The sequence below is a fragment of the Camelina sativa genome, chromosome 9 (genome assembly GCF_030686135.1).
Source record: "Camelina sativa cultivar CO46 ecotype springtype chromosome 9, ASM3068613v1".
NCBI lineage: Eukaryota > Viridiplantae > Streptophyta > Magnoliopsida > Brassicales > Brassicaceae > Camelina > Camelina sativa.
Window position 1 is genome coordinate 6,066,145 of NC_141888.1, and position 25,297 is coordinate 6,091,441.

Genomic DNA, 25,297 nt, shown 5'->3' on the forward strand with positions numbered 1-25,297 from the left:
GATATTCTCTTCTAGGCCAAGTGGAGGTCGCATGTATACTTCATCCTCGAGTTCGCCTTGCAGGAATGCATTCTTGACATCCATTTGCCAAAGTTCCCAATCCAAGTTAGTGGCCAGCGAGATAACAAATCGGACCGTATGGAGCTTCGCAACCGGAGCAACCGTATCACGATAGTCCTCCCCATACGTTTGTGTAAATCCGCGTGCGACGAGTCTCGCCTTATAGCGTTCAATATCCCCATCACTCTTGTATTTAATAGTAAAGATCCACCTAGATGTGACTGCCTTCTTGCCTTTAGGAAAATATGCCTCATCCCATGTGTGGTTGCGTTCCATGGCCGTCTTTTCATCGCTGACTGCATCACGCCACACTTTTTGTTCCTTGGCTTCATCATAGGTTTGTGGAACCCAATGTTTGTCTATTTGGCCGAGGAAGGCTTGGTGGTCCAAAGGAAAATCAGCAAGAGTACATACAGCTTGAATCGGATGGGCAACTGCAACATTTTTTTAGTACACGCGGGGAACATGTTGTAGCCGTTGACTTCCCCGTAAGGGAATAACCTCCCCATGATCATTTTGTAGCCGTTGACTTTGCCTTAAGGGGATAACCTCCCCATGATCATGTGCTTCATTATCATCATCGTCATCATCATCGTCATGTATAAGTGGCTCATCAGATTGACTCTCCTCGTCGAGTGCTTGCTCTTCATTAGAGTCGGACGGGTCACCGGAGGTAGGCTGAGTAAGGACTGCATCTGAACCATTGGGGTCGAGGTCAACAAGTGGAAGAGAGTCTCCTGGTGAGTTTGGCCCAGCTGATTTGTCGGCGTCCCGATCGTTTTTGACCCCTAGCCTCTCAAGGATAATACGAAGGTTCTTGGCGCGGTCGGATGTGGAAGTTGACAATTCGCGAAGGTCATCCCAATTCTTCTCATCATGATACCCTCGAGTTTCCACGAATTTCACATCACGAGACACCAACACTCGTCTAGTCTCAGGATCATAGCATTTATAGCCCTTTTGTGTAGTAGAGTAACCAATGAACATACTTTTAGTACTCTTGGCGTCAAGCTTGTCTCGTAGTTCTCCTGGTTTTAACACAAAACATATACACCCAAAAATACGTAAGTGATCAAAAATGGGCTTTTCCTTGTTTAATACCTCAAATGGTGATACGTCTTGTAGGATTTTTGTAGGAATATGGTTGATTAGGTAACATGCTGCAAGCACTGCGTCTCCCCAAAAACGTTTTGGAACGTTGGTGTAGAACATCATAGAGCGGGCCACTTCCATCATATGTCGATTCTTTCATTCTGCTACGCCATTTTGTTGTGGGATGTATGGACAGCTCGTTTGATGAATTATACCATGTTGGGTGAGACGTTGTGAGAAAGCATGGCTTGTGTACTCCCCACCATTATCTGATCTTAAGATCTTAATCTTTGCATTATAATGGTTAGTTACATAATTTTGAAAACTAATGAATGCTTCAAGAACTCTATCTTTAGTAGGAAGCAAGGTGAGCCATGTATACTTAGATTTTTTCATCAATAAAAGTAACAAAATATTTTTGATTTTCTCTAGATAAACATGGAGATGTCCACACATCAGAGTGAACCAAATCAAAGCAATTTTCATAAATAGTCAATGACTTAGGAAAAACAGGTTTGCAATGTTTACCAAGGATACACGCCTCACACTCATCATTTTTAAAAGAAATATTTGGAAATATTAATTCTAAAGCTCGCGAATGAGAATGTCCTAGTCTAGCATGCCACATAACATTGTTTTCTTTAACATTAATTGAGCTAAAACAAGACAAATTTGAAGAAGATAGATTTAGATCATTAAGCAAGTAGAGGTCATCTTGAGTGACACCTTGGCCAAGAACTTTACTTGTCTCAATATCCTGAAAATAAACAACACTAGGACCAAATATTGCATAGCAATTTAAATCAGTGGTAGCTCTCTCAACCGGTATCTTCTCACCATTGGCTATAATCACATTTCCTAGAGCAGGTCTAATGTCACCAATCAACTTAGAGTCACTAATCATATGATGTGATGCACCAGAATCAACAATGAGAGGTTTATTAGGTTTTAAAGCAAGAAGGGAGTTACCGGAGGCCTCCTTGAGGGCTTTGATGAGGGCGTCCAGGTCTGACTTCCTTACTAGCTCCGAAGAGGAAGCTAGTGCAGTGCCATTCCCTTCAAGGGCGCAATTGTTTGGCTCAGTGGTTACTGCTTCCCCCACCATGGTGGCTTGATGCGCCCTTGGTCCTCCTCGGTTTGTCATGGCTCGGTTGACTCGGAGATGAGGGTAAAGAATCTAGCACCGGCTCTTGAAATGACCGACCTTTTTACAATGATCACAAACAGGTGGATTTTTGTCGTCCGGCTTGTAGTAACCTTTGCTTGCAGAAGCAATCTCCACCTTGTTGGCGGTTACTAGCTCTCCTTTGCCTCCAAATAGCCCAATAGAGCCGTGTTCTTTCTGAATCTGGTTGCACACATCGTCAAGGCTTGGGAGCTTGTCTGACCTCAAAATATGCTTGATGAGATCATTGTAAGATGGGTTCAAGGTGAGGAGTAGGCGGAACACTTTCTTTTGTTCACGCCTTTCGTTTAAGATCGCCAGATCTATAGTCGCCGGTCGGAGCATCTCGAGTTCAGCCCAGAGAGATCTAAACTTTCCAAAATGTTTGGTGAACTCCATATCTTCTTGATTGAGGTTATTGATGGCTCTTTTTATTTCAAAGATTCGGTTGACATTAGTAACATTTCCAAATACATTTTGGAGAGTTTCCCATAGATCCTTTGCGGTTTCAAAATAGGAATATGCTTCAAGGATAGGAGCATCAAGAGAGTTTTGAGTAATGGCAAGAACACTTTGGTCTTCTTGGAACCACTTGTCTTCACCGCTAGTGACAACTTCTTTGCCATCTTGGGTTGGTGGCTCCTTTGGTGCTTCACTTGAAGTAATGTGGGTCCAAAGCCCTCGGCCACACAGTCCCGTCTTGGTGGTTCTTGCCCAACTCAGATAGTTCTCTCCTTTGAGAGTAACTGGGACAATAAAGGTCTTGTTGCCTTCCATGTCGTAATATCCGTTGGGTAATGCTATTGTCCAACGGGTAAAGAGAATATTCTTTCAAGAACGAAACGAAAAGAGATTGAAGAGAAAGAGTTTAAAGCGGAAGAGTTTATTGGGTGTGAGATTCAGAGTAAGGAACGAACTTGCTCTGATACCAAGTATGTTTGGAGAAGAATGAATTGTAGCTTAGGTCGCAAGTAGTGAGAGAGTTCAAGAGAGTATAATGAGTGTATAGATAAGAATCGAGAGAGTGTAGAAGTGTAGAAGTGTAGAGGAAGAAATTATTATTTCTTACTTGGTATGGTTCCTAGATACAAGCTAATTATAGACAATGCTAAAGAGAATATTCTAAGTAGATGTTGAACACAATTACACATACTGATGGCGACATCTCTTACTAAACTAAACATGTGATCTTTGGTTGACTTAAGCTTCCCACTTGTCTCAAACTTGCTAACGTCTCTTTGAGGAAGGATCTAGATGTTCCTTGACCGTTGGAGACTTCTCAACATGGGCTGGACTCGTTGAGACACTAAATGGTACGGACGGCCCATCTCCTTGTACGGACGATGGTTGTACGGACTGTGTGGTACGGATGGTGTGTGTGTGTGAGTTCTCATATTGATGGAGTAGAACTACATGCTCGTCATCTGTTTGAAAAAAAACTGCTCTACCCTGTTTGAAAAAAAACCTGCTTGTGCTCTCTTTTTTAAAAACATGCTTTTGCTCTGTTTGAAAAATAAGTGAAAGAGGAGTACCTGGATCATAATCTTCTTTCTGGCAGCCTAGGATGGCCCATGGTTTTCCAAAGTTCCCTTCTTTGTTTATGTAAATCGCCAGTTTAGAGTTAATGACTTGACATTGTGTGTTGACATCATTGGGGAAAAATGCAGAGACACACTTAAAGACTGCATTTGATACCTCATCACTGGAGGCTTGGCTTGAATCTTTATAGAAGTAGTATGGGTTCAACAAATAACCTGTCAGATGCAACGGATTGTCAAGTTGACCCTTAATCTTTTCTTCAATGATACTCAATATCGGCTTAACATTTTTTCCACATGTTTTAATCCATCAATAATCTGTTTCTTTGATTCTATCAGTTCTCCATGCAGATATCCCATTGTAGGCTTCTTATCTCCATCAACAAGTCGAAGTAGATTGACCAATGGTCCAAAAACTTTCAAGCACATTATCACCCCATTCCAAAATTTAACACCCATCACTGTGTTAAATGCCTTGATTCCTTTGGAATGTTTCGACCATTTGCAGTTTCTCCACTCACCGCTAGAAAACATGGCTGCTAGTTGATCCCTCTTGTCCAAGAGACTTTGCAAAGTAAGAAATGATGATGCAAATCTAGTAACACGAGGTCTCACAATGTCTGTCCTATTTGTGAATGTTCTCATCAACCGCCACTGTCTTATGATGAGCATATATGAAGATTGTGAAGTCTTTCGCCATCTGAATTGTGCCTTTGAACCTTGTGAGTTTCGATATGCTTTCAAGCATCAAATTGATGGAGTGAGTCGCACATGATGTCCAAAATATACTCGGCTTGATCTCTTTCATCATTCTTGCCGCAGCCATATTGTTAGCAGCATTAATTATCAGTAACCACTTGAACTACATTCTCTTCACCAATCTCCTCAATGCAGCCTTTGACATACTCAAATATATATCCACCTGTATGAGCCTCATCTGAACTATCTTTAGATGAGCGAAACATTGTACCTCCTTTGCAATTAACACACAGATTCATGATACTTCTCCTTTTTCGTTCAGACCAAGCATTTGTCATAACCGTGCATCCATTCTTCTTCCACTCTTCTTCTTGTGGTTTCAGCGAACCATGAACTCTATCAACCTCTTCCTTAAGTAAAGGCTCTCGAAGTTGGTGTTGACTTGGTGGTGTGACTCCTGGACCAAATTGTCATATAGCTTCAGCCATTAGCTTAAACTCATCGTTTGCTATGGTATTGAAAGGAACCCATGAAGCATACACCCACCTAGCACTATATTGCTGAACCTTGTGTAGCTTCTCTTTCCAAAGAGCATCATTGATATTTTGTTGCCTAGTTGGAAGAGGGCTAGATTCTGGATTGATGTTTGTTGCAAACTTATCTATTGGACCAAGTGTCCTTTGTATCTTTCTTGAACCCATTTCTTCAAGTTCAATCACATCATCCATATCTCCACTGCCATGAACATTAACTGTCTACCGCAGCTCATCATCTAGAGTTACATTCTTATTCTTCTTCTTCTTTGCTTCCTCGATAGCAGTCTTGCACTTCTCTTGATCATCCTTTGATGATCTTGGACAAGCAGAAACGTTTCCAGCAATTTTGGCAATGTGTTCTTTTATCCTGTAAGCACCTCGTGAAAATTCTTTCCCACACCATTTCCATTTAACTTTGTCAAGATTCTTCGAATCAGACAACATTCCATGTTACCAAGCAACATCTTTCGAATTTCTTTTCAAAACTGTTGAATCTGATGCTCCACTAGGTTCCTCATTCAAACCAGAATAATTTATGCAAAAAAATTACAAAAGACAGATATTTGTAACAATGCTTCGTAACACTGCTTCACAAGATCAAAACAGAGTTTTGATATAAAAACTCTATTTTATGTTTTCAAAACAAAGGAGTTTTGATATCAAAACAGAGTTTTGCGATATCAAAACCCAATACTCAAACATAGTTTTACGATATTAAGAATTATAGGTCTCTAATCAACAAGACAATAATGATAGATGATAAAAGCCAAAAAGAAAGATCACATGATATAATATAATCAAAATCAAAACAAGAGAAGGAGAGTATATCAAACCTGAAGACTCTCTGTATATAGAATGAAGTTTGAAACCACCACAAGTTTGAAAACACTACAAGTGTCATGGCAGTAAAAAAAAACAATAAGAAAGCTTAGGGTTTTATCAATTTATAGGTTTACAGTTTGAATGAAGGTTAAAAAAAAACGAACTGTATATACGATAACCGTATAGTCGACCATATAAACGCCGTATAAGAAACCGTATTCGACCAAGCCATGTTAAATGCCTAGACAAGAAACGGTACACTGGGTCACCGTATACCGTATATGGACCGTATATACGCCCCTAAGCCGTATTTTAGAACATTGATTATTTGTGTCTATAATAGCTACAATTAACTGTTGAACGAGTAATAATAATTAGAGAAGGCAAAACAAATGACTTTATTACGATAGCCAAAGATCGGTGAGTTTACAATATATTCTGTTATACGCCGGCGGCTAATTACAGAAATGTATAATCTTGATATGACTATTAATACTTAGGGTACTTTATGTCCTTCTGCGTGCCTCAACCCCGGTATTTATAGTTGATGGGACGTCTCATCCTTATGCCTCGAGATCGATGTGGTACCGCCTCAAAGCTTAGTCGGTGGCCGCTTATTTGCGGGCCGTCACTTACTGGACTGTCTGTCTTATTGGGCCTTCTAGAGACATTGTCGTCCCGATAAGAGCTATCCAGTCAATCAACATTTACAAGAGCCATGTTGACTATTTCGTGGATGAGCTAGGTAGAAGGCCTGTTAAGGCAGGGTGAAACCCATATCCAACAATTGTCCCCCCCCCCCCCTTAGTTCATTGTGGTTGGCTCTAGTTTGAGCCAATGCGCTTTTTTGGGAGTTTTCGGCTTGGGTCATCTACGGAATGTCGTGCTAGGGTTTTTTGTTCTCGAGGAAGGAGAGATCGAAGTGTCACGCCTCGAGAGTCGTGCTGTTTCGCCAATCGTTGCCTCGCAAATTTCTCTCTCCTCTACCTATAAAAGGAGGTTCCTTTGGTGCTTCCTCACTTCTTCTCCAACCGCAAAAGTCGAGGTAACCCCCTATTTCCTTAGTTAGTTTTTTTTAGCCTTTAGTCTCTCATATTAGTAGTGCCCGATTGGGTTGTTGTTGTAACTACCGACCTCAGTTTTAATGTCAAACTCGTACAAGGATTACTTAAAGGAGCAATCGTCTCCTAGTTCTTCTAGGGCTAGCCCGTCTCGTCAAGCCTTCGATCTGACTGATTCTAGGCGGAATCATCTAGGCTTATTAGACAGCCTAAAAGAGTGCGGCGGAGGAATCCTTCTCTCGAGTTTAGGGTCGATCCAGAGTCCTCTTCGTCTTCCGACACACCTGCCGAGATGGAAACGGCCGGATCTATTCCTGATCAAGATGGCCCTTCTGATTCTCCCTGCTCTCTTGATGAAGCAGGTTCCATCAATTCTCCTAACAACGCTTCGCTTGGTGGCAAGGTTGAAGGTTATGAATGTACTGATGATCCCGACGCTCCTTTCGACTTTGGGCCAATGCTCTGTGATTTCGAGTGGTTTTGGACCATGACAGTTTTTTTATAGTTGTCCCAGCATGTTTCTGTTGTTTGTCCGAAATCTGACGAGCGCGCGTTCAAGTGTCCGGATGGATATATTAGCTTGTACGAGCCTTACTTTACGAAAGGAGATCTTCATTTTCCGATTTCGGCTTCCTAATGGACTACTGTTGGCGTCTTCAAATAGCAATTACTCAGCTTACTTTCCACACAATTCGTAATATGATGCGCTTTACCAAGCAACAGGGTTTTAATGGTATCTGGTATGCCAGTTCGATTCCTGGATATAAGTTAGTGGACCATCTGCCGTCGAAAACCCATACTTTGTTGAATAAGTACTTTTATGCTAAGGTCGACGATGCCCTGATAGAGGATACGTCTTTAGGCTTTAAAACTGAGTGGAATTTGTCCCCTAGTAGTTTCTTGGGTAGACCCTGATTTCTTTGAGGTTCATGACTTGCTAATGAGGCAGACGGTTCTTGATCGGAGGAACATTCCTCAGCTGGACCAGACTACAGGCAGGAAACCATCGAAAGGTACTGTTCTAGCTCGTTTTATTTCCGATCAGCCTATTTTGTTTTATCTTTTCTTTGCGCACGGTACTGGCTCATGCTCGCAGGACGTGCGAATCGCATAAACATGGTTAAGGTGAGCGTTCCCAAATACTCAGGTAAGCCCGCCTCCTAGAAGAGGGAGCTCGCGGAAGAGAAGGAGCTCCAGCTGGCCTTGAAAAAGAGTCTGGTTGACCATTCATCTACTCAGAGCTCTCGTGCTGCGGGTGTTTCAGATAGTCGAGCTTCTGACGATAAGTCTTCCCGTGACAGGGGGAAGGCTGGTGATGCTGCAAGACGAGATAAGGACATTGTCTCGATCGATCTTACAGCCGAGAAGGGCCACTTGTCTTCAAGGAATCCGCCTGACTCAATAGGGGATTCTGGCAAGCGCAAGGAAGTTCCGTCCAGTTATGATGGTCTGGCTATGTTCAGAAGGCTGAGAACTTCTTCGTCGGACCCGAAAGATAAGGGTGCTCAGTCTTCTCATTCTGTCCTCTTTCGCTATGTGAAGGATACTCCTTTCCTGTCTGACAAGAAGGAATGTGACGCCCTTATCCGCGAGATATCCAAGGTGTCGGGTGACTAACCCGAAGAAGAGTTGAGAGAGGCAGACGCATTCGATGAGTGGGCTCGGAAAGATCTTCAGGTCTCCGCCTCTGCTCTTTTTTTTTTTTTTTAACCTTTAGTTGAACTTTGTTTCAGTCATCGAGCTCGGTGTATTCGATGATCTGCCATTACGAGCGCAGGTTGAGGTCTGCATATCAGGACGTTGCTGATGCTGAGGCTGGGTTGAAGGAGTCCCAGATGCTGATGCTGAGGATGGGCGGGAGGTTGACTGACTGAAGGAGGAGAACCATTCAGTTCAGGGATCATTAGAACGCCTTGTGCCGACGTCACTCGCTTGGAAGCTTCCGCTCATTGAATTGCTGAAGACTGGGATAATCAGCTTAAACTGGCTGTCGACAAAAGGTCTGAGGAGGTTCATCATGAAGTGAGGGAGGGTTATCGCGGTTCCTGCTGACACGATCAACTTTTGTCGGACGGCTTGGCCTTTTGGGACACGGTAGTCAAGGGCATTGAGATTCATCCGTTGGTTAATGATGGATATGTGGTGACCCCTACTGCTGAGCATGTCGCGGCCAATCCATGCTGTGTTCCAAGTTATGATGAGGTCATCGATTTTGACGAATATGGTTCCAACATGCCTTCTGTCACCACCAAGAACGTGGAGCCCGATTTGCCCATTGGGGATGACGACAAACCGGCGCTGGCGGTTGAGTCTCCGGAGAAACCGCCAGAGACACCCGAGCGGGATATTGTCACTGGTCTTACCTTGGGGGATGCTGCTGTGATTCCGATATCCAAGGGAAAAGAGGGACAAGCCGTCCAGATTCTGGGACTTACGAACGAGGCGGTCGTGGTGGATCCGTTAGCTCCTGCCTTCGAGGACGCGAACGTGGTTGACCCCGGATAGGCCGTGTGTGGCTTCTTAAATAAAGCTGACTGTGGCTCGTATTGTTTTATTACTTATATATGTTTTTATCGTTTTATGACTTATATATGTTTTTTTTTTAATATATATTCTCTCCTTTCTTGAATGAACTTGGATTTTTATGACGTACTTGGGGGGAATCTGTTTTCACCCCCTTCCTTTTGATTATGGATGAAGAGGTTGGTATTAAAGCTGGTTGAAATTTTTCATTGTCTTTCTTTTTTTCTTTTTTTCTTTTTTTGACAGGCTAGGGACTTAATGGGCAAGATTGGAATTTGCCATTGCCTCCCCCTTTTTGACAGACTAGGGATTTGTTTAGGAAAAGTTAGGATTTGCTGTTGTCTCCCCCTTTTTGGCGGGCTGGGGATTAATGGGCAAGATTGGAATTTGCCATTGCCCACCCCCCCCTTTTTGACGGCTGGGGATTTGTTTGGGCAAAGTTAGGATTTGCCTTAGTTTCCCCTTTTTGAAAGACTGGGGATTAATAGGCAAGATTGGAATTTGCCATTTCCCCCCCTTTTGACGGGCTGGGGATTTGTTTGGGCAAAGTTAGGATTTGCCGTTGTCCCCCCCCTTTTTAAAGGGCTGGGCCTTTCGTCGAATCGTTGCCCTTTAGACCTTTCAGTTTTGTCGTATTAAATGTTTAAATTGAACCACAAATTGCTTTCCAATGCATCCCTCATAATTGCCTCGCATGGATGTTGCGTGTGGCGAGATTTTTTTTGCAGGGTTCTGATTGGCCGAGGAGGAAGGCGCATTAAATGTTGGTAAGTGGACGGGCGGTTTAATCAATGCAGTGTCTTTTCGCACTTCCTTTTTGCTTGCTTTATAAAGGGGATGTAGGGTGAGAGAGTGAACCGTACAACTTTCTCGTTTTGCCGATAATCTTCTTTAGCTCTTTTTTTTTCTTTTGTTGTTGATCTGTGATTCTGATAACTCCTGAGAGTGGGTTCCTTTGAAGCATTACCGTCCATCTTCGCCCCGTGTGGGGTCGTCATCGAGTTGGGAGCAGATCTTCTTTGGTTGCCTTCGGACGGACCGCTCGCCTTCACTGGTGCGTATCGATCTGGCTCAGCCTAGTGATAGGTCAGGACGCTTTGTCGAGGTTCATTCAAACAATCTGTTCTTCCCTTGGAAGAAGCCACCTGTTACTACTGCTTTGCCTCCCTTTAGGCCGTTTCCGCGAGACTTTTTGGCGGGTGTCGCGGAGATCCCTCCGGATTTTCTTTGGTCCTTAACTCCCGAGGAGAGGCGAGAAGTGGCTAGCTGGTTCAGAACGGTCAGATTCACTTTTACCCATGACCGTCAGAATGGTCAGATTCACTTTTACCCAGAACGGTTATGATTGTATTTTCGCCGTCCTCTTACCCATGACCGTCAGATTCACTTTTTTTCCCCCTCCTTTTTTGTTAGATTGAGATCCAGCATCTCGCCTACCGTTGCCAGCATGAGTACCTGGTGGAGCGAATAATGGATCTTGAAATGGGGATGAGGAAGCTGGAGGCTGGACCGGAAGACTGCGAGCGTTTCAAGTTTTGGAGGTTCCGTATGATGCTTTTTTGGCTTCGTGATCGAGTGAGGGTCAGGAAGGTCGCCAGAGGCGTTCGGCATGTTGTTGCCTTTTTCTTTTATGGAGTGGCTGATTTTTGCACCCGTCTGTAGGGTGGCTACTAAATATTGGGGCCCTTGGTTTGTTGTTGGGCATAATGTTTTTTTTTTTTTTTTAATGTTTTAAACATTGCACCCTACTGGCGGGTTTTGTCTTAAGATATGTTATGCTATGTTTATTTGGTTATTCCTGACAGTGAGACTCTCATCTTATTATGTCAAGCCGAATGACATTGTTCGGAACCATAGGCTTTGTTCCGAGTTTGCTCTTTTGTAGGAAATTGTTATTAAATTTCAGGAGCAGGAAGCGTTGAGTTCGCGTATTATAGCCCGGCTTATTCCTTGCCTCGGATCAATGGGACTGCATGCAGAGGGCAGCTTATTTTGCTCACCGATCATGGACTATTGGCGGACACTGCTTATTAGCGTTTGAAGCCCGGCTTTTACCTACACTTCGCGCGGAGTGTGGCGTTTTTTGTTTTTGAGTCGGAAAACTGGCCAAGTTGCCGACCTGGATGTTGTTTGTATGTTTTGACATTGTGGCTATCCCTTTTTTTTTTACTTAGAGAAAATTTACAAGCTGTGTTGTTTTGTCAGTCTACGCGAGGCAGTATGTTAAATAAATAAAAAGAATACCAAAGTGATTTGGAAAGAGATTTTTATAAGTAGTGGCTGCGCCTTTTTACAGGTTGCCTACGTACCTTTTTTGTAAAGAGGATCAAGCCGATCGTAGTTCAAATTACAAAGATAGCAGATATCTTTAAGATAATAAATACTAGAAATATACTTTTTTTTTTTATAGTAGAAATAACGCAAAAGGTTGCCGGCGTTCCAAGATCGTGGAAGTGCTTCTCCGGCCATGGTCATTAGCTCGTAAATTCCTGGTGGAACAAATTTGGAGACTTGGTATGGGCCTTCCCATTTTGTGCCTAACTTCCCTGCGTTGTGCTCGGTGGTATTCTCTAACACCTTGTGAAGGACGAGATCGCCTTCTCTGAAGAATCACGGGTTAACCTTTTTGTTGTAGTGACGAGCTGCTGCTTGCTGATAGTTCTGAATACGGAGTAAGGCATGGTCTCGCAATTCCTCGATCTCGTCTAAATTATCATAAAGCATTTCCTCGTTTACTCTGGGTTTTGACAAGAAAGGTTTGATGCAAACTGCCGACGTTAACTTTGGCTGGTGCCACTGCCTCCAAACTGTATGCCAATGAGAACGGGGTTTGCTCTAACGCTCTTTGGGGGGTCGTTCGGTGGGACCACAACACGCCGTCCAGCTCATTGGCCCAAAGTCATTTCTTTTCTTCAAGTCGCTTCTTTAAACCATTTATGATTGTTTTGTTAGTTTCTTCGGCCTGACCGTTACCTTGGGGGTACGTCGGGGTCGATTTGCTAAGGCAGATACGCCAACTTGCACAGAAATCATCAAACTTCTTGGATATGAACTGCGACCCGTTATCTGTGACAAACTCATAAGGTAGCCAATGTCGGCATATTATGTTTTTCCATACGAAGTTTTGGACTTTGTTTGCCTGGACTTTTTTATAAGACTCCACCACGACCAACTTGGTGAAGTAGTCCGTCAATATTAGGAGGAATTGTTTGCCGCAGGAAGTTGGGAGAAGTCCGAAAATATCCATCGCCCACCTCATGAATAGGTACGGCGCCGTTGTCGAGGTGAGTAACTCTACCGAGGCATGTATATATGACGCGTGCCTCTGTCATTGCTCGCACTTGGTGGCGAATTGTTCGCAATCGTTGACCATGGTTGGCCAGTATATCCCGTGTTTCTTTATCTTGAGTGGCAAAGTAAGTCCACCGGAGTGGTTTCCACCGGCCCCTTAAAGCGTTTCTTGCATCGCTCGGTGAGCCTCTTTTACCGAGACGCAGTGCAGTAATATGCCGGCCGCGCTCCATCGATATAGGCATCCTTCTATCACAGCGTAATGTGCTCTTTTCTTAAGCCTTCGGTCGAATAATCGAGCGAGCTCCCTGACTATCTTTAAGTAGGCGTCCATGCAACCTCACTTTGTTCCGTATTCACCATTAAATTGATTAGCGACGAGCTGGGAATCGCAGTAGGCGTGAAGCCGTTTTACGCCGATCCCTGCTGCCAGTCGCATTCCGGCAAGTAGTGCTTTGTATTCTGACTCATTGTTTGACGCTCTGAAGTTGAGGCAGAACGATTGCTCGATGACCTCTCATGTGGGTGACGTCTGGCGAATTCCGATTCTCAAGACGTGTTGTGATGACGCTCCGTCGACTTGCAAATACCAGTTCTCGTCGGTCGGGGTAGAGGAAGCGAAATGTTGTGGCAGCTCAATAATAAAATCTGCCAGCACCTAAGACTTCATGCATGTCCGGCCGAGGTACTCGATATCATACTCACTTAGCTCAACCGCTCATTTCGCCATGCGGCCAGACTGTCCTGGACTGTGAAGAATTTGCCTTAGAGGTTGATTTGTCAAGATCATGATCATGTGTGACTGGAAGTAGGGTCTGAGCTTGCGAGCTGAGATGACCACGGTTGGGTAGCGTATCTCGGCTCCGTCCAAAGTCTTGCTGACGTAAAAGATAGGCTTTTGTTCTCCCTGATCGTCCCTGACTAGTACTCCGCTGAGTGCCGATTCGGAGACAACAATATAAAGGTAAAGCTTTTCCCCTTCCTCGGGCTTCTAAATGACATGTGGGGTGGTCAAGTAAGTTTTGAGCTCGACAAAGGCCTGTTTTCACTCGGCTGTCCATTCATATTCCTTGTTTGTCGATCGTAACAATTGGTAAAATGGCAGGCTCTTGTCGGTCGATCGTGAGATAAACCAGTTGAGGGCTGCTATCCGGCCGGTCAGTCGCTGGACTTCTCGCTTGTTCCTTGGTGAAGGCATGTCAAGGATAGCCTTAATCTGCTTTGGGTTGGCCTCTATGCCTCTTTTGGAGACGATATACCCCAAGAATTCGCCGGACGTTACGCCGAATGAACACTTTGCTGGATTCAGCTTCATGTTGTATTGGTTCAAGGTTTGGTAACATTTTTGTAAATGCTCGATATGGTCATTCGCGTTTGTGGACGTAACTAGCATGTCGTCAATATACACTTTCATGGTTCTCCCCAGCTGGTCGGCGAACATTTTGTTGACGAGGCGTTGCTAAGTAGCTCCGGCATTTTTTAGGCCAAATGGCATGACCTTATAGCAATACATACCCTAATCGGTGATAAATGCAGTTTTCTCACGATCGTTGGTATGCATCAAAATTTGATTATATCTCGAGAAAGCGTCCATGAAAGAGAGTAATGTGTTCCCCGACGTGGCTTCTACGGGTAACTATCCTTAGGGCAGGTTTTATTCAGGTCGTTGAAATCGATGCATACCTTGTTCTTCCCATTCTTATTTTTTACCACCACAGGGTTAGCTAACTACTTGGGGTATTTGACTTCCATGATTGATCCGGCTGCGAGTAGCTTCTTGACCTCGTCGTTTACTGCTTTGGATTGCTCGGGGCCGAGCTTCCGCCGTTTCTGCTTTACTGGTTTGTAGGTTGGGTCGACGTTAAGCTCATGGCTTTTGATGTCCATACTGATTCCAACCATGTCATCGAAGGACCAAGCAAAGGTAGAAGCATTATCTTTCAAGAATTGGATCAAGTTAGCCCTTATTTCCGAGTCGAGGTCCGCACCGCTTTGGATCGTTTTCGGCAATTAATATTAATTTTGTCGATCAAGTGATGCCTTGGGATCTGCTCTGAGCTGGGGGTCGACGCCTCGTCCAGGGCCTTCTGCGATTGCTATAAATTGACGGTTTTTCTTAGCTTGCACTCAATGATGAAGCAACTCCTGGCGTCTGCTTGGTTTCTCTTAATCGTACATATTTAGCTGGACAGAGGGAATTTGACGCATTGATGATATGTTGACGGAACGGCCTGCATGTCATGGATCCAGGAGGATCCTAAAATGATGTTGTAGACCACCGGCTTATCGACAACGACGAATTTGTGCCAGGATGCTACACCTGATACGTAGATTGGTAGTTTTATTGTGCCAGATGACATCATGTAGTTTCCATCAAAACCCGTCAGTGGCCTGATCGACAGTTTAATTTCTCTATTGTTGACTTCCATTTTATCGAGAACATCTCAGAAAATGACATTGACGGAACTCCCTGTGTCAATCATAATCCTTGTAACTTCGCTTTCGCCGATATGCAGCTCGATGACGAGAGGGTCATTGTACGGGAAGTTAACTCCGACTTGATCCTCTGATGTGAACGTGATTGGTGGTACGAATAGTGGTATTTTGACTGGCCATATTGCCGCCGTGCCGGCCTTTACGTAATCGCGAAGGGAGCGCACATAATTTCTCCAAGCCGTCAGGCCCCCATGATCATGTCAACGTACGCCGAGGTGGCCATTGAGTTGCTGTCGGGTCACCATAAAGGGTGTAGGTGCAGAGCAATGTTGGGAATTTTATGCATTGATGATATGTTGAGACGACGGCCTTCATTTTATGTAGCCATAGCGTTCCGAGGATGACATTATACGCGGTTGGCCTATCAGTGATGGCAAAATCGAACACGTGCACCGTCCCGCCAGCGTATAAAGGCAGCATAATTGTGCCGAGGGAAGTGAGGGTGTTTCCATCAAAACCAGTTTGGGCTTGTACTTGCGGCGCGGCAAGGTGTAGGTCGAGTCTCATTCGGGAAAGTGCGCTCCAAAAATGAAGTTTACTGAGCTTCCTGTGTCGATTAGGACGTCTGGGACCAGACAGTTACCGATATTTATTTCGACGACCACTAGTCCGGTAGGTGAATTAGGCAGTTCAGCGACATCTTCCTCTCCAAACGTGATTGGGGTGTATGACCGGCAAATGGGTGTGCTACCAGCTAGCCAGGCGATTTTTGTACCTTCGGCATCGTGGAAAGGATGTATAGCTTGAGATGATTCAGGGTCAAATGGTAGGCTTCCCATTAGTACGTTGATCCTCTGACGAGACGAGCTTGCTGATTCTCTTGTTCGCCCGCCTGGTTATCTGCTTCACCCTGATGGTTCGGTGCGGGTCAGTTATTTGGACGACCCTGCTGCCCCAGGCGGTCGCGTGCATTACCTCGGCCTCGCTGAGTGTTGCTCTTGTACTGGCGCAACTGTACTGTGACTTCGCCGTTAAGATATTTACCTAGCAGCGTATTTTGCAGGTGTCTGCAGGCTTGCGTTGAGTGGCCAGTGCACGCGTGTAAGTCGCAGTAGAGGTTATGGTCAGGCTCATCTCTTACACCTTTAGGTGGGGTCGTTGGTACTGGAGTCGACGAGCTAATGACCAGGAGTGGCGAGGCGTCGTTGACGAGATACGTCGTACCGCGCTTCTTACTCTCTGCCGCGTAATCTTTGTCGAGATGCTGTCTAGGCTCATGGTATACTTCTTTTGCCTTACCGGTTGACATTTTGGCCGGGGAGTGTTTCATGGCCAGGATAACTTTTTCCTCCTCCATCTCAATTTTAACTACCGCTCGATGGAGGGCATCCTGGAACGTATGAAATCTGTTCAGTTTAAGATCTTCTCGGAATTTTGACTCGTACCACAAGGCCTTTTGGAGAGCGGCGAGTGACACGCTGTGGGGAGCGTTTACATGCGTGGCAATTTTCTTGAACCTTTGCATAAAATTTTGTAATGATTCGTGCTACCCTTGCTCGATGTTGTTGAGGTTGGCGGTAGTTGCGGAAAATGTCGATCGAGTTGGTTGGTAGAGAGGAGAACCAGCCCAGGGTGTCGCCGCTTAGAAACTTCATCACCTCTCTATGACCCTTCCAAAGCATAAGAAGTATGCAAAGTCAAGTTTAGAGACTTTAAACAAGCTCACTTGGGAGGAAGTCTCAAAGGTATCCATGTACATATTGGTTTAAGCTACTTGTTATTTTGATGTTGTTTGCTTTAGTGTTATGGTTGGTCAGGTAGCATGAATGTCCTTTAAGCACTTGGTGATATTCCAACAAATGAATCCCACCCTCAGCCCATCCCAAGTAATAGTCCAACTATATCTTTGTATATACCATTGTTTTCGTGTTGTTTTTGGATTCTTGAATCCTTTTCCAAATTTTTATTACACAAGGAACTGTGTAATTTAAGTTTGGGGGAGGGGTTGAGAGGACATTTGGTATTGTTCTCTGTTTCTTATTTCAAAATTTTAGCATAATCATGTTAGTCTTTGAATTCATCTATTTGCATAGAAAACCCCTAAAAATTTGAAAAAAATTTGAAAAAATCTTTACAAAAACAGAGTGTTCATGCAGTTTGCATTGCATTATAGAATTGTGTTTAGTATATTGCATATAGGACTGTACATATGCATTGAGGAACAATGATTAAAATCTACCTTGTTAGAAGTAGAATCTTATGATTGAACCCACATCACTCATTTGTTCATTGTTGCTAGTTCAGTCTTTGGAAAAAATGAAGAATCTATGTTTAAAGCATTGTCATTTGAAAGCATCTCCTTCTTGTGTGAATTCTTGTGTGAAACTTGCTTGAACATTGTTGCATCTTTATGATATTGGACTTAAATCTGATCATTAAATATCTTGCTTATAGACTATGAATGTTAGCTCATGGAACTTTGAATTGGGTTAACACTCTCTTTTTACCACTCTAGTCATTTAAGTCATTTAACCCAACCTTTTTTCATAACTTTAAACCCCAGCCTTTTCTTTCAAGCTTTGTATTGATTTGTTGAGTGAGGCCTCTTTCTTGATAATGTTATAGGTTGTGAAATCTTGAGAGTATTGAGAACGACAAGGAACTAGCTCTTGTTTTAGCTAGGTTTGGAATCATTAGAACTAGGTAATAGGACTAGTTTTGAAAGAAATAGGTGGTTAGAATGTTGATTTGGGTTAAGGTTTGGGAACAAGAGAGAATAAGAAGGGAAAGAAAGGTTTACTTGGTCAAAGTAAAGAAAAGAAAAGTCTCTAAGGTTAAGTTTGGTTAAAAGCTTGGTTTCCTTCAAAGCTTAGTCCCAAACTAATTTGCGAGAGAGGAGAAGGGTGAGACAAGAACCAAAGATTCACTCTTTGAGAAATTATTTCTATATTCCAGTCTGCCTTTTACAATGAGGGTTTAGGCCTTTATATAGGCAAGCTTACATAAGGGGGACACTTAAACCCTAAACGCGTGGCCATGATTTGAACCATACACTTGGCCATTAAGTGAAAGCAAAAGTAAATCAAAAGCAAAGACCATCCAACGGTCATAAGAGAGTTCAAAGGAAATAAAAGGAAGGAAGGAAATAGATAGGATTACCACGTCATTGGCTTGACGTGGGGGATATGATCTTCACTTCCTTGGCCCATTATCTTGTCAATGAAAGTTTCCAAGTCATGACCCAAGCAGGAACGAAGTGGAGATGCACTAGAGCTTGCTGCCTCGTTAAAACCCCTTCGGTAAACCCATTGGGACAAACCCGAAGTAGGAAAAAGAGTAAAGCTCCTTCTAATGACTTAGGGGTGCCTTCACGCTTGCGTGATGGTGAAGACACACAAATCAAGCTTCCCAAAGCTGGTCGTACCCAAGGCTCTTCATTGGTGATGCAATCCATGAGTCCTTGGTGTAATGGTTGGAGCTTGGCCTGGAACTGCCCAAAAGATGACCTTGTCTTGCTCCTCCTTGATGATCCTTGGGGCATGGTTGATGGCACATAGTTGTTCTGGGTCAGATACTTGCCGCCTACGCTAGCTGCTGGACGCTAGTACCAATTGTCCGAGAGGTGTCCGAGTGTGGCTCGAGCGGTCCTGGCCAAGTGTCCAATCCCGTGCTCACATCATTAGTTGTCTAGGGTGGTTTTTGACAAATAATGATCTGGAACTTATTGTCTATTTAGTATGGTTTCACCAATGAGAGTTGGGTTATGATGTTACTAAGCTTGATTGTTATTGTCATGAGAGTGGATTAGCAAGGATTATAAGATCATTGTTTAAGGATTAGCTCTTTGTTGATTGAGTTTTGTTAAGCAACCTAGATAGAATAAGTTTTATACCAACCAATTATTCCCATCCTTAGGATCTATTTGGAGAAATTTATTAGATGTGCCATGAACAGTGTATAAACTTGTGAGAGATGCCATTTTTGCAAAAATATTTTCCCGGGTGCCACAGCCTCAATTTAAAATGACTAAATTGCCCTCCTCTCTCCCACAAACTTAATTGCAAGAACCTAATCTTATCCTACTTTTTTTTATTTTTCTTTTCACTTTATTCCCTTCACTCTTATTTTCATCTCGTTAGTTCTTCTTTCTCTCCTCTCTGTCTTCCACAAAATTCCGCCGAACATACCAAAAAGAGATGCTAAAGCTGAAACCTTATAATGAAAGAGCTGAAGATTTGATGGAAGCGCTAGAGAAAATCAAGAGAAACCTCTAACGATTGGTTTATGCGATGACAAGGCCATCAAAGGAGATGTTGACAAACTCCTAGAACTCAGATCGAGATCACACGAGATCTGATGCGGCGTTGAACACATGCTGCTAGGTTGGATCTTCGAAGGACCAGATCCAACGCCTAGCCAGGTTTGTCCACCACAAACTTGTCCTTCAACCTATTTAGTGGACCAGATCCGTTTTTGCTGACAGACGAAACTTGTCCTTTGATAGTGGACCAGATTTGCTTTTGCTAACGGATGAAATTTATTGCAATTGGCAGTTTGACATTGGAGAACTCACAGAGGATAACAATATGATTGACCAAAGAAGGTATCTCTATGGACTAGTTTTTATTTTTTTGATCCAGAGTATGCTTACTTTTTGTCTATCCAACGATGTTGTCTATTAAGTTCCTGATAGACCAAATTTTTTTATATATAACATTAAGTCCATCACACTAATATGTTTGTTGTCTATCACACAGGTCTAAAACGTTCAGGATGACAGTGGTGAACTCCTGAAGGACATAAATGTTACTGTACAAAGAAGGTATGTCTCTATGGACCAGTCTTATATTTGGTTTAGTCCACTGCATTTTCATATATGGACCACAATACGTTTGCTTTTTGTCTATCCAACCATGTTGTCTATTAAGTTCTTGGTGGACCACTTTTTAGTTTAGAACATTAAGTCCATCACACTAACATGTTTAATGTCTATCTCACAGGTCTGAAGACGTTCATATTAACATTGGTGAACTCCCAGAGGACAACAATGTTACTGCACATTGAAGGTATGCCTTTATGGACCAATTTAATCTTTGTTAGTCCACTATATTTTCATTTATGGACCACTTACTTTTTTTGTCTATCCAATCATGTTGTCTATTAAGTTTCTGATGGACCAATTTTTTATTTAAAACCTCATGTCCATCGAACTCACATGTGTGTTGTCCATCGCAAAGGTCCGAAGACGTTCAGCTTAACATTGGTGAACTCTCAGAGGACAACAATGATACACAGAGAAGGTATGTTTCTGTTGGTAGACCACAGTAGGCTTACTTTTGTCTTTCCAATCCATCTTGTCTATTAACTTCTAGATGGACCAATTCTTTAAAAAATATTTAAGTCCATCAAACTAACATGTTTGTTGTCTATCGCGCAGACTTGAAATTGATGAATTCCCCGAGGACAACCATATTACTGACCTGGAGAACTCCACCAACTTCAATCTCTTTTATATCCAGATGTGTTTAGGTTTATTGCTAACATTAACATTGATAATTAAAAAAGAAACAGTCACATCATCATTATTTTTGTCAGTCTTAAATTGCTTGCCCAAAAGTTAATAATTTTTTTTTTTAATTTTATTTCTTTCATTATTTTAAAGGGTATTATGGTATTTTGATCATATGGCATAAAAACAACAAATGGCATAATTGAAAAGGAAAAAATGAAAGTGGCATTGCTCACAACTTTAATTATAAAAATGGCATTTTTGATAAAATTCCCATCTATTTGTTACTTGTTTGCTTCTGTTTCTTGCATTTAATTACTTGTCATTGTCTGCTTTAGGCTGCAAATGGTGATTAACAAACTGAACAAGCTGAATAGGTTGAATAATGATGGGCTGAATAAAAATAAGCTGAACCATCAAAATGAGCTGAAGAAACTGAATAAGCTGAAAAAGCTGCAGAGAAATTAATTAGTATGCTAAATGGTGACCAATAAGTTGAACAGCTGAATACAAAAATATAATATTAATAATATATCTATAATAGTATTTGAAATTATATATAATTAAATTATATATTTAAATATAAGAAATAATTTTTAAAAAAGCTAATATATTATTAATTCTTATTTGGAAAATAAATATTTTATTACAAAATATTATATAAAATAAAATCTAACGTTGCTGGCAAAAACTACATCGACTTGTAGACCATATTTGCTCAGCAATTTGATCGCGGACGATCTTCATATAGTTTCCATCGTGTGTTTCTTCTTCCACTCCAATACCTTGATCATCATTCACATCATAATTAACATTTTGCTGCCCAAAAAAAATATAATTAGTTAGTGAACGATTCGTTTGTTACATATTTCAGTATATATATATATATATATATATAATAATTAAAAACTATATATATATATATATAATAATTAAAAACTATAAATAAATAATTTAAAAAACAGATTTTTAAACTCACAATCTTTTTGAATTTCCTAGATTATCGAAATAACAATCTAGATTTCGAATATTGTTTTGTTAAATTTTATTTTTTTAAATTAAAAATATTAATTCAAATATATAAATTGAATAAATATTTTTTTTTGAGTTTTCCATCTCGTTCAATCTGTTCATCTCCTATTTTATGGTTGAACAATTTTCAGCTAAAAAGTGTTATTTTCCAGCCACAGGGTGGGACCCAATAAACTTGGGTTGAAAACATATTTTTCTTAAATGGAGAGTTTTTGGCTGAATAAAGTTGAAAAGCACGTTCAACTCATTCAACCAGGTTGAAAAGTACAACCATTTGCAGCCAATATTACTTTTGTAATTCCTAATTAACTATAATAATACAAAATTACTTTTGTAATTTCCGAAAATAGTTTTTTAACTCTTTCAGTCTTCCCTAATCACAAAATTATATATCTTTAAAAGATATTTCATAATAGAATTTAGTTTTGTCTTAATTTTTTCTTTTTTTTGGTCTGATCCATATTAGATACATGTGGATCTTACATTATACAATATTACTTTTGTTTCATAATTAACTATAATCATACAATATTACTTTTCTAACTCCGGAAACTATTCTTTTAACTCTTCCATAATCACAAAATTATATATCTTTAAAAGATATTTCATAATAGAATTTAGTTTTGTCTTAATTAATTTTTTTTTTTTGGTGTGATCCATATTAAATACATGTGGATCTTAGAACTTATAGCTGGATAATCTAATTGAATTTTTCATCAATACCAAATTATCCTTATTAATTTCAGAATTGTTTCTAAAAATAATAATTTAGTGGCACTTGATATAACAATAGCCATAATTTTAGACATTTGTTATTTTATACTTCTCTTTTATTATTATAAAATTAGAGTCGCAAATAATCTACCAAATTAGTTATTACTCTTTGTTGTATTAAGTTTATTTTTAATTTTTATTTGAAGTACTAATGATTTATGAAAACATTAAAGTTAAGGGAATGATTTTTAACTAAAACAATCATCTCCAAAATGGAGGAATGAATGATAAATTTCCAAATACGGAGATATTTATTTTAAAAATGAAAATGAAGATGAGTTGGAAAAGTTTTTTCCTTTAAATTGAGTTTGGAGTTGAAAATGAAGATGAGTTTGAGATGATCTAATATACCTAAACCCACTCATGTAAGAACAAATTAAGAACTGTCTTTCATATTAATGTACCTAATACGCACTCATGTAACAAGTGTCTTGAAATCAGAACAGAGGTGAATTGTTTTTAAAATAGCAATTATTAAGTAAAATTCATTATCTCTATATTATTTAGAAGAAACAAATTTCATTATCTCTATATTAAACCTCGATTATATAAGAAAGAAGGAAGGTGTGAGCAACAATAAAGTTCTACCCGTGATTTAAAAGTGCTTAAACCTGAGTCAACTTAAAAGGAAGAATGGCCCAAAACTAAGATGGGAATCGCTGCAAGCTCTGCTCAACAACTGTCCAAATTTAGAAACACTGTTCCTCAAAGTAACAAATCATGCTTCTTGGTGTCTTGGTGAACCTATGCAGAAGGTGAACAAGAAATTTGAATGTGGTGAAGATAAAAGATCTTTAATGGAGGAGGTGAAACAGTTTTTGGAGGAAGTGGAGATAGAACATATATTTTTTTCCTCTTATTCACTCTTGGACCATATGATATAACATCGTTTCTTTGGAAAATAAACAATTTTAGAAAGTGTATGGTGTTACACAGTGAAATTATTTTAGAAAGTGTATTAAAAAACGAAATAGTCTTGCTTATAATCAATTTTAGAAAGTGTATGGTGTTACACAGTGAAATTATTTTTATTGATAATTTCAATACCAAACCATTTTTTTAGATTAAAATTGATTATCTAAGCATAACCAAAAAAAAGAGAAGAAGAAAAAACCACAACATTATAGTTTTTTTTTTTTTTTTTTTTGTGAATGAATGTTAAATTTATTTAAACCAAAAAATAACTTCTGCTTTTACAATATTTGCAACTTTAAAGCTGAGAGTAGATTGAAAGAAACTTAGAAAAAACAGAGTGTTTAGTAGCGTGTAGCTAACCAAACACCGAAAACATCATCTGGTCGGGATATATGTAACATTTTAGCCTTATTACTAAAGAAAGAAGAACCACAAGACGTTGTATTTTGGAAAATTCTTAACTAGTATTCATTCTATCTTATAAGGCAAACCCATAATGTTGTCAACATGATCGGGAACAGTCAAGATTGTAGATATGTATCTCTTACGGCTTCCTTTCTCCGTTTCGAGGTCAGCAGTCAACTTGGACCAACCTTGTGTTTCCATAACCCAAATTTCCAAACCCATCATCTCGCAAGAGATGAGTCCTAACTTCTCTTGCTAGTTGATCAGAGTGGAATCGCAATGCAAATGCATCAATATTTATGGAGCCTCGACATGATTAAATTTCTCGGAGCTAACATCAAAACTCATCAAAATTTAATATTTTTCAGGAAAATGATAATCAAACTTTATAGTCGCATCTTGGTAATAGATACTCCCGTTGATGCAAACTATACCTGGCAACAACATGAATCTAGGTCTTATAACTGGTTGGATGTTCCTCCACTGCTTAGCTGTGTGGGATCTCCCAATGTGAAAACTTGACAACTCTCACCCCAATTGGGTCCTGGCATGGACAATACTTTGTTTTGATCCTTGCAAGGGTCGTATCCGAAGAAGAAACCCCGTATGTGCTTGGATTTCAACTCTGGTAAGTCAATGGACTGCCTTGTGGTAGGGTTATATACAGCTAGCACATTAGGACGAAAATATTTTGACAAACAACAAACCAAGCCACGGACGTATTGATGATATTGTCCAGGGACTAATACTAACCCATTGTCAGTATTTAGAGGGCTAGTAGTAGACGAGAAGGCTATGATACTTTTTATAAAACTGTCGTCGGAGATGATATGGGCATCACGCGGAGGCTGATTCAAAGAACGAGTCAAGATTGAGTCTATCAAGTCTCTACGGCTGCTGATTAATGATGACCACAGTTTCGAGACACATTGGAACCTCATTAGAGTTTTTGTCGGAAGTTTCTTGAGTATCTCCACGGTTAGCTCAAGAGGTATATAGATAACTCCATCGTGACAACGTCGCGTTGGCGATGGTAAGGTCTCGTGGCTGTTCTTCTCTTCGCGCCCTCTTTTCATCACCTCTGTTTTGTATTGTAGAGGCTATAGATATAATAATTAGCTAGAAAACATATAAGTATTTAATAACAATTAAGTACGTATGTATTTACTTTCATTGAAAAGTAAATAATTTTAAAAAGAAGAGGAATATGTAAAGTTTCCTTTCTCTCTACTTGTATATATGTTAAACTTGTGTTAAAATTGTTAATACCAGAATTTCCACAAACTACTGCAAAGAAACAGACACTGAACGAAGAAATTTCGAATCACGTACGTAAAAATAAGAAGAAAACATAAAACATATATTTGACTTGAGGTCATATATATAGGTTTATTGACAAAAAACAAAATTTTGGTCTATTATCAATGAACTATCATCTT

The 25,297-nt window shown here is 40.7% G+C and overlaps 1 protein-coding gene and 2 pseudogenes across 1 annotated transcript; 1 reads left to right on the top strand and 2 right to left on the bottom strand.

Annotated features, from left to right (window-relative positions):
- Positions 1-2,329: 2,329 nt before the first annotated feature.
- Positions 2,330-5,270, bottom strand: LOC147937795 (uncharacterized; annotated as a pseudogene).
- A 4,987-nt stretch (positions 5,271-10,257) lies between these two features.
- Positions 10,258-11,530, top strand: LOC147937796 (uncharacterized). The gene is made up of 4 exons (XM_087465266.1): positions 10,258-10,263; positions 10,458-10,775; positions 10,910-11,042; positions 11,403-11,530. Exons 1-4 carry the CDS (start codon positions 10,258-10,260, stop codon positions 11,528-11,530), a joined length of 585 nt encoding a protein of 194 aa, XP_087321392.1.
- Positions 11,531-23,921: 12,391 nt separating this feature from the next.
- Positions 23,922-24,934, bottom strand: LOC147937797 (putative F-box protein At1g32420 pseudogene; annotated as a pseudogene).
- Between the last annotated feature and the right edge of the window lie 363 nt (positions 24,935-25,297).

What these genes read in the sequence shown, in the direction of transcription:
- LOC147937796 (XM_087465266.1), top strand. An exon ending in TGGCTAGCTGGTTCAGAACG is followed by an intron (nt 10,776 to 10,909) that starts GTCAGATTCACT and finishes CTTTTTTGTTAG; the next exon opens with ATTGAGATCCAGCATCTCGC. An exon ending in TTTCAAGTTTTGGAGGTTCC is followed by an intron (nt 11,043 to 11,402) that starts GTATGATGCTTT and finishes ATTAAATTTCAG; the next exon opens with GAGCAGGAAGCGTTGAGTTC.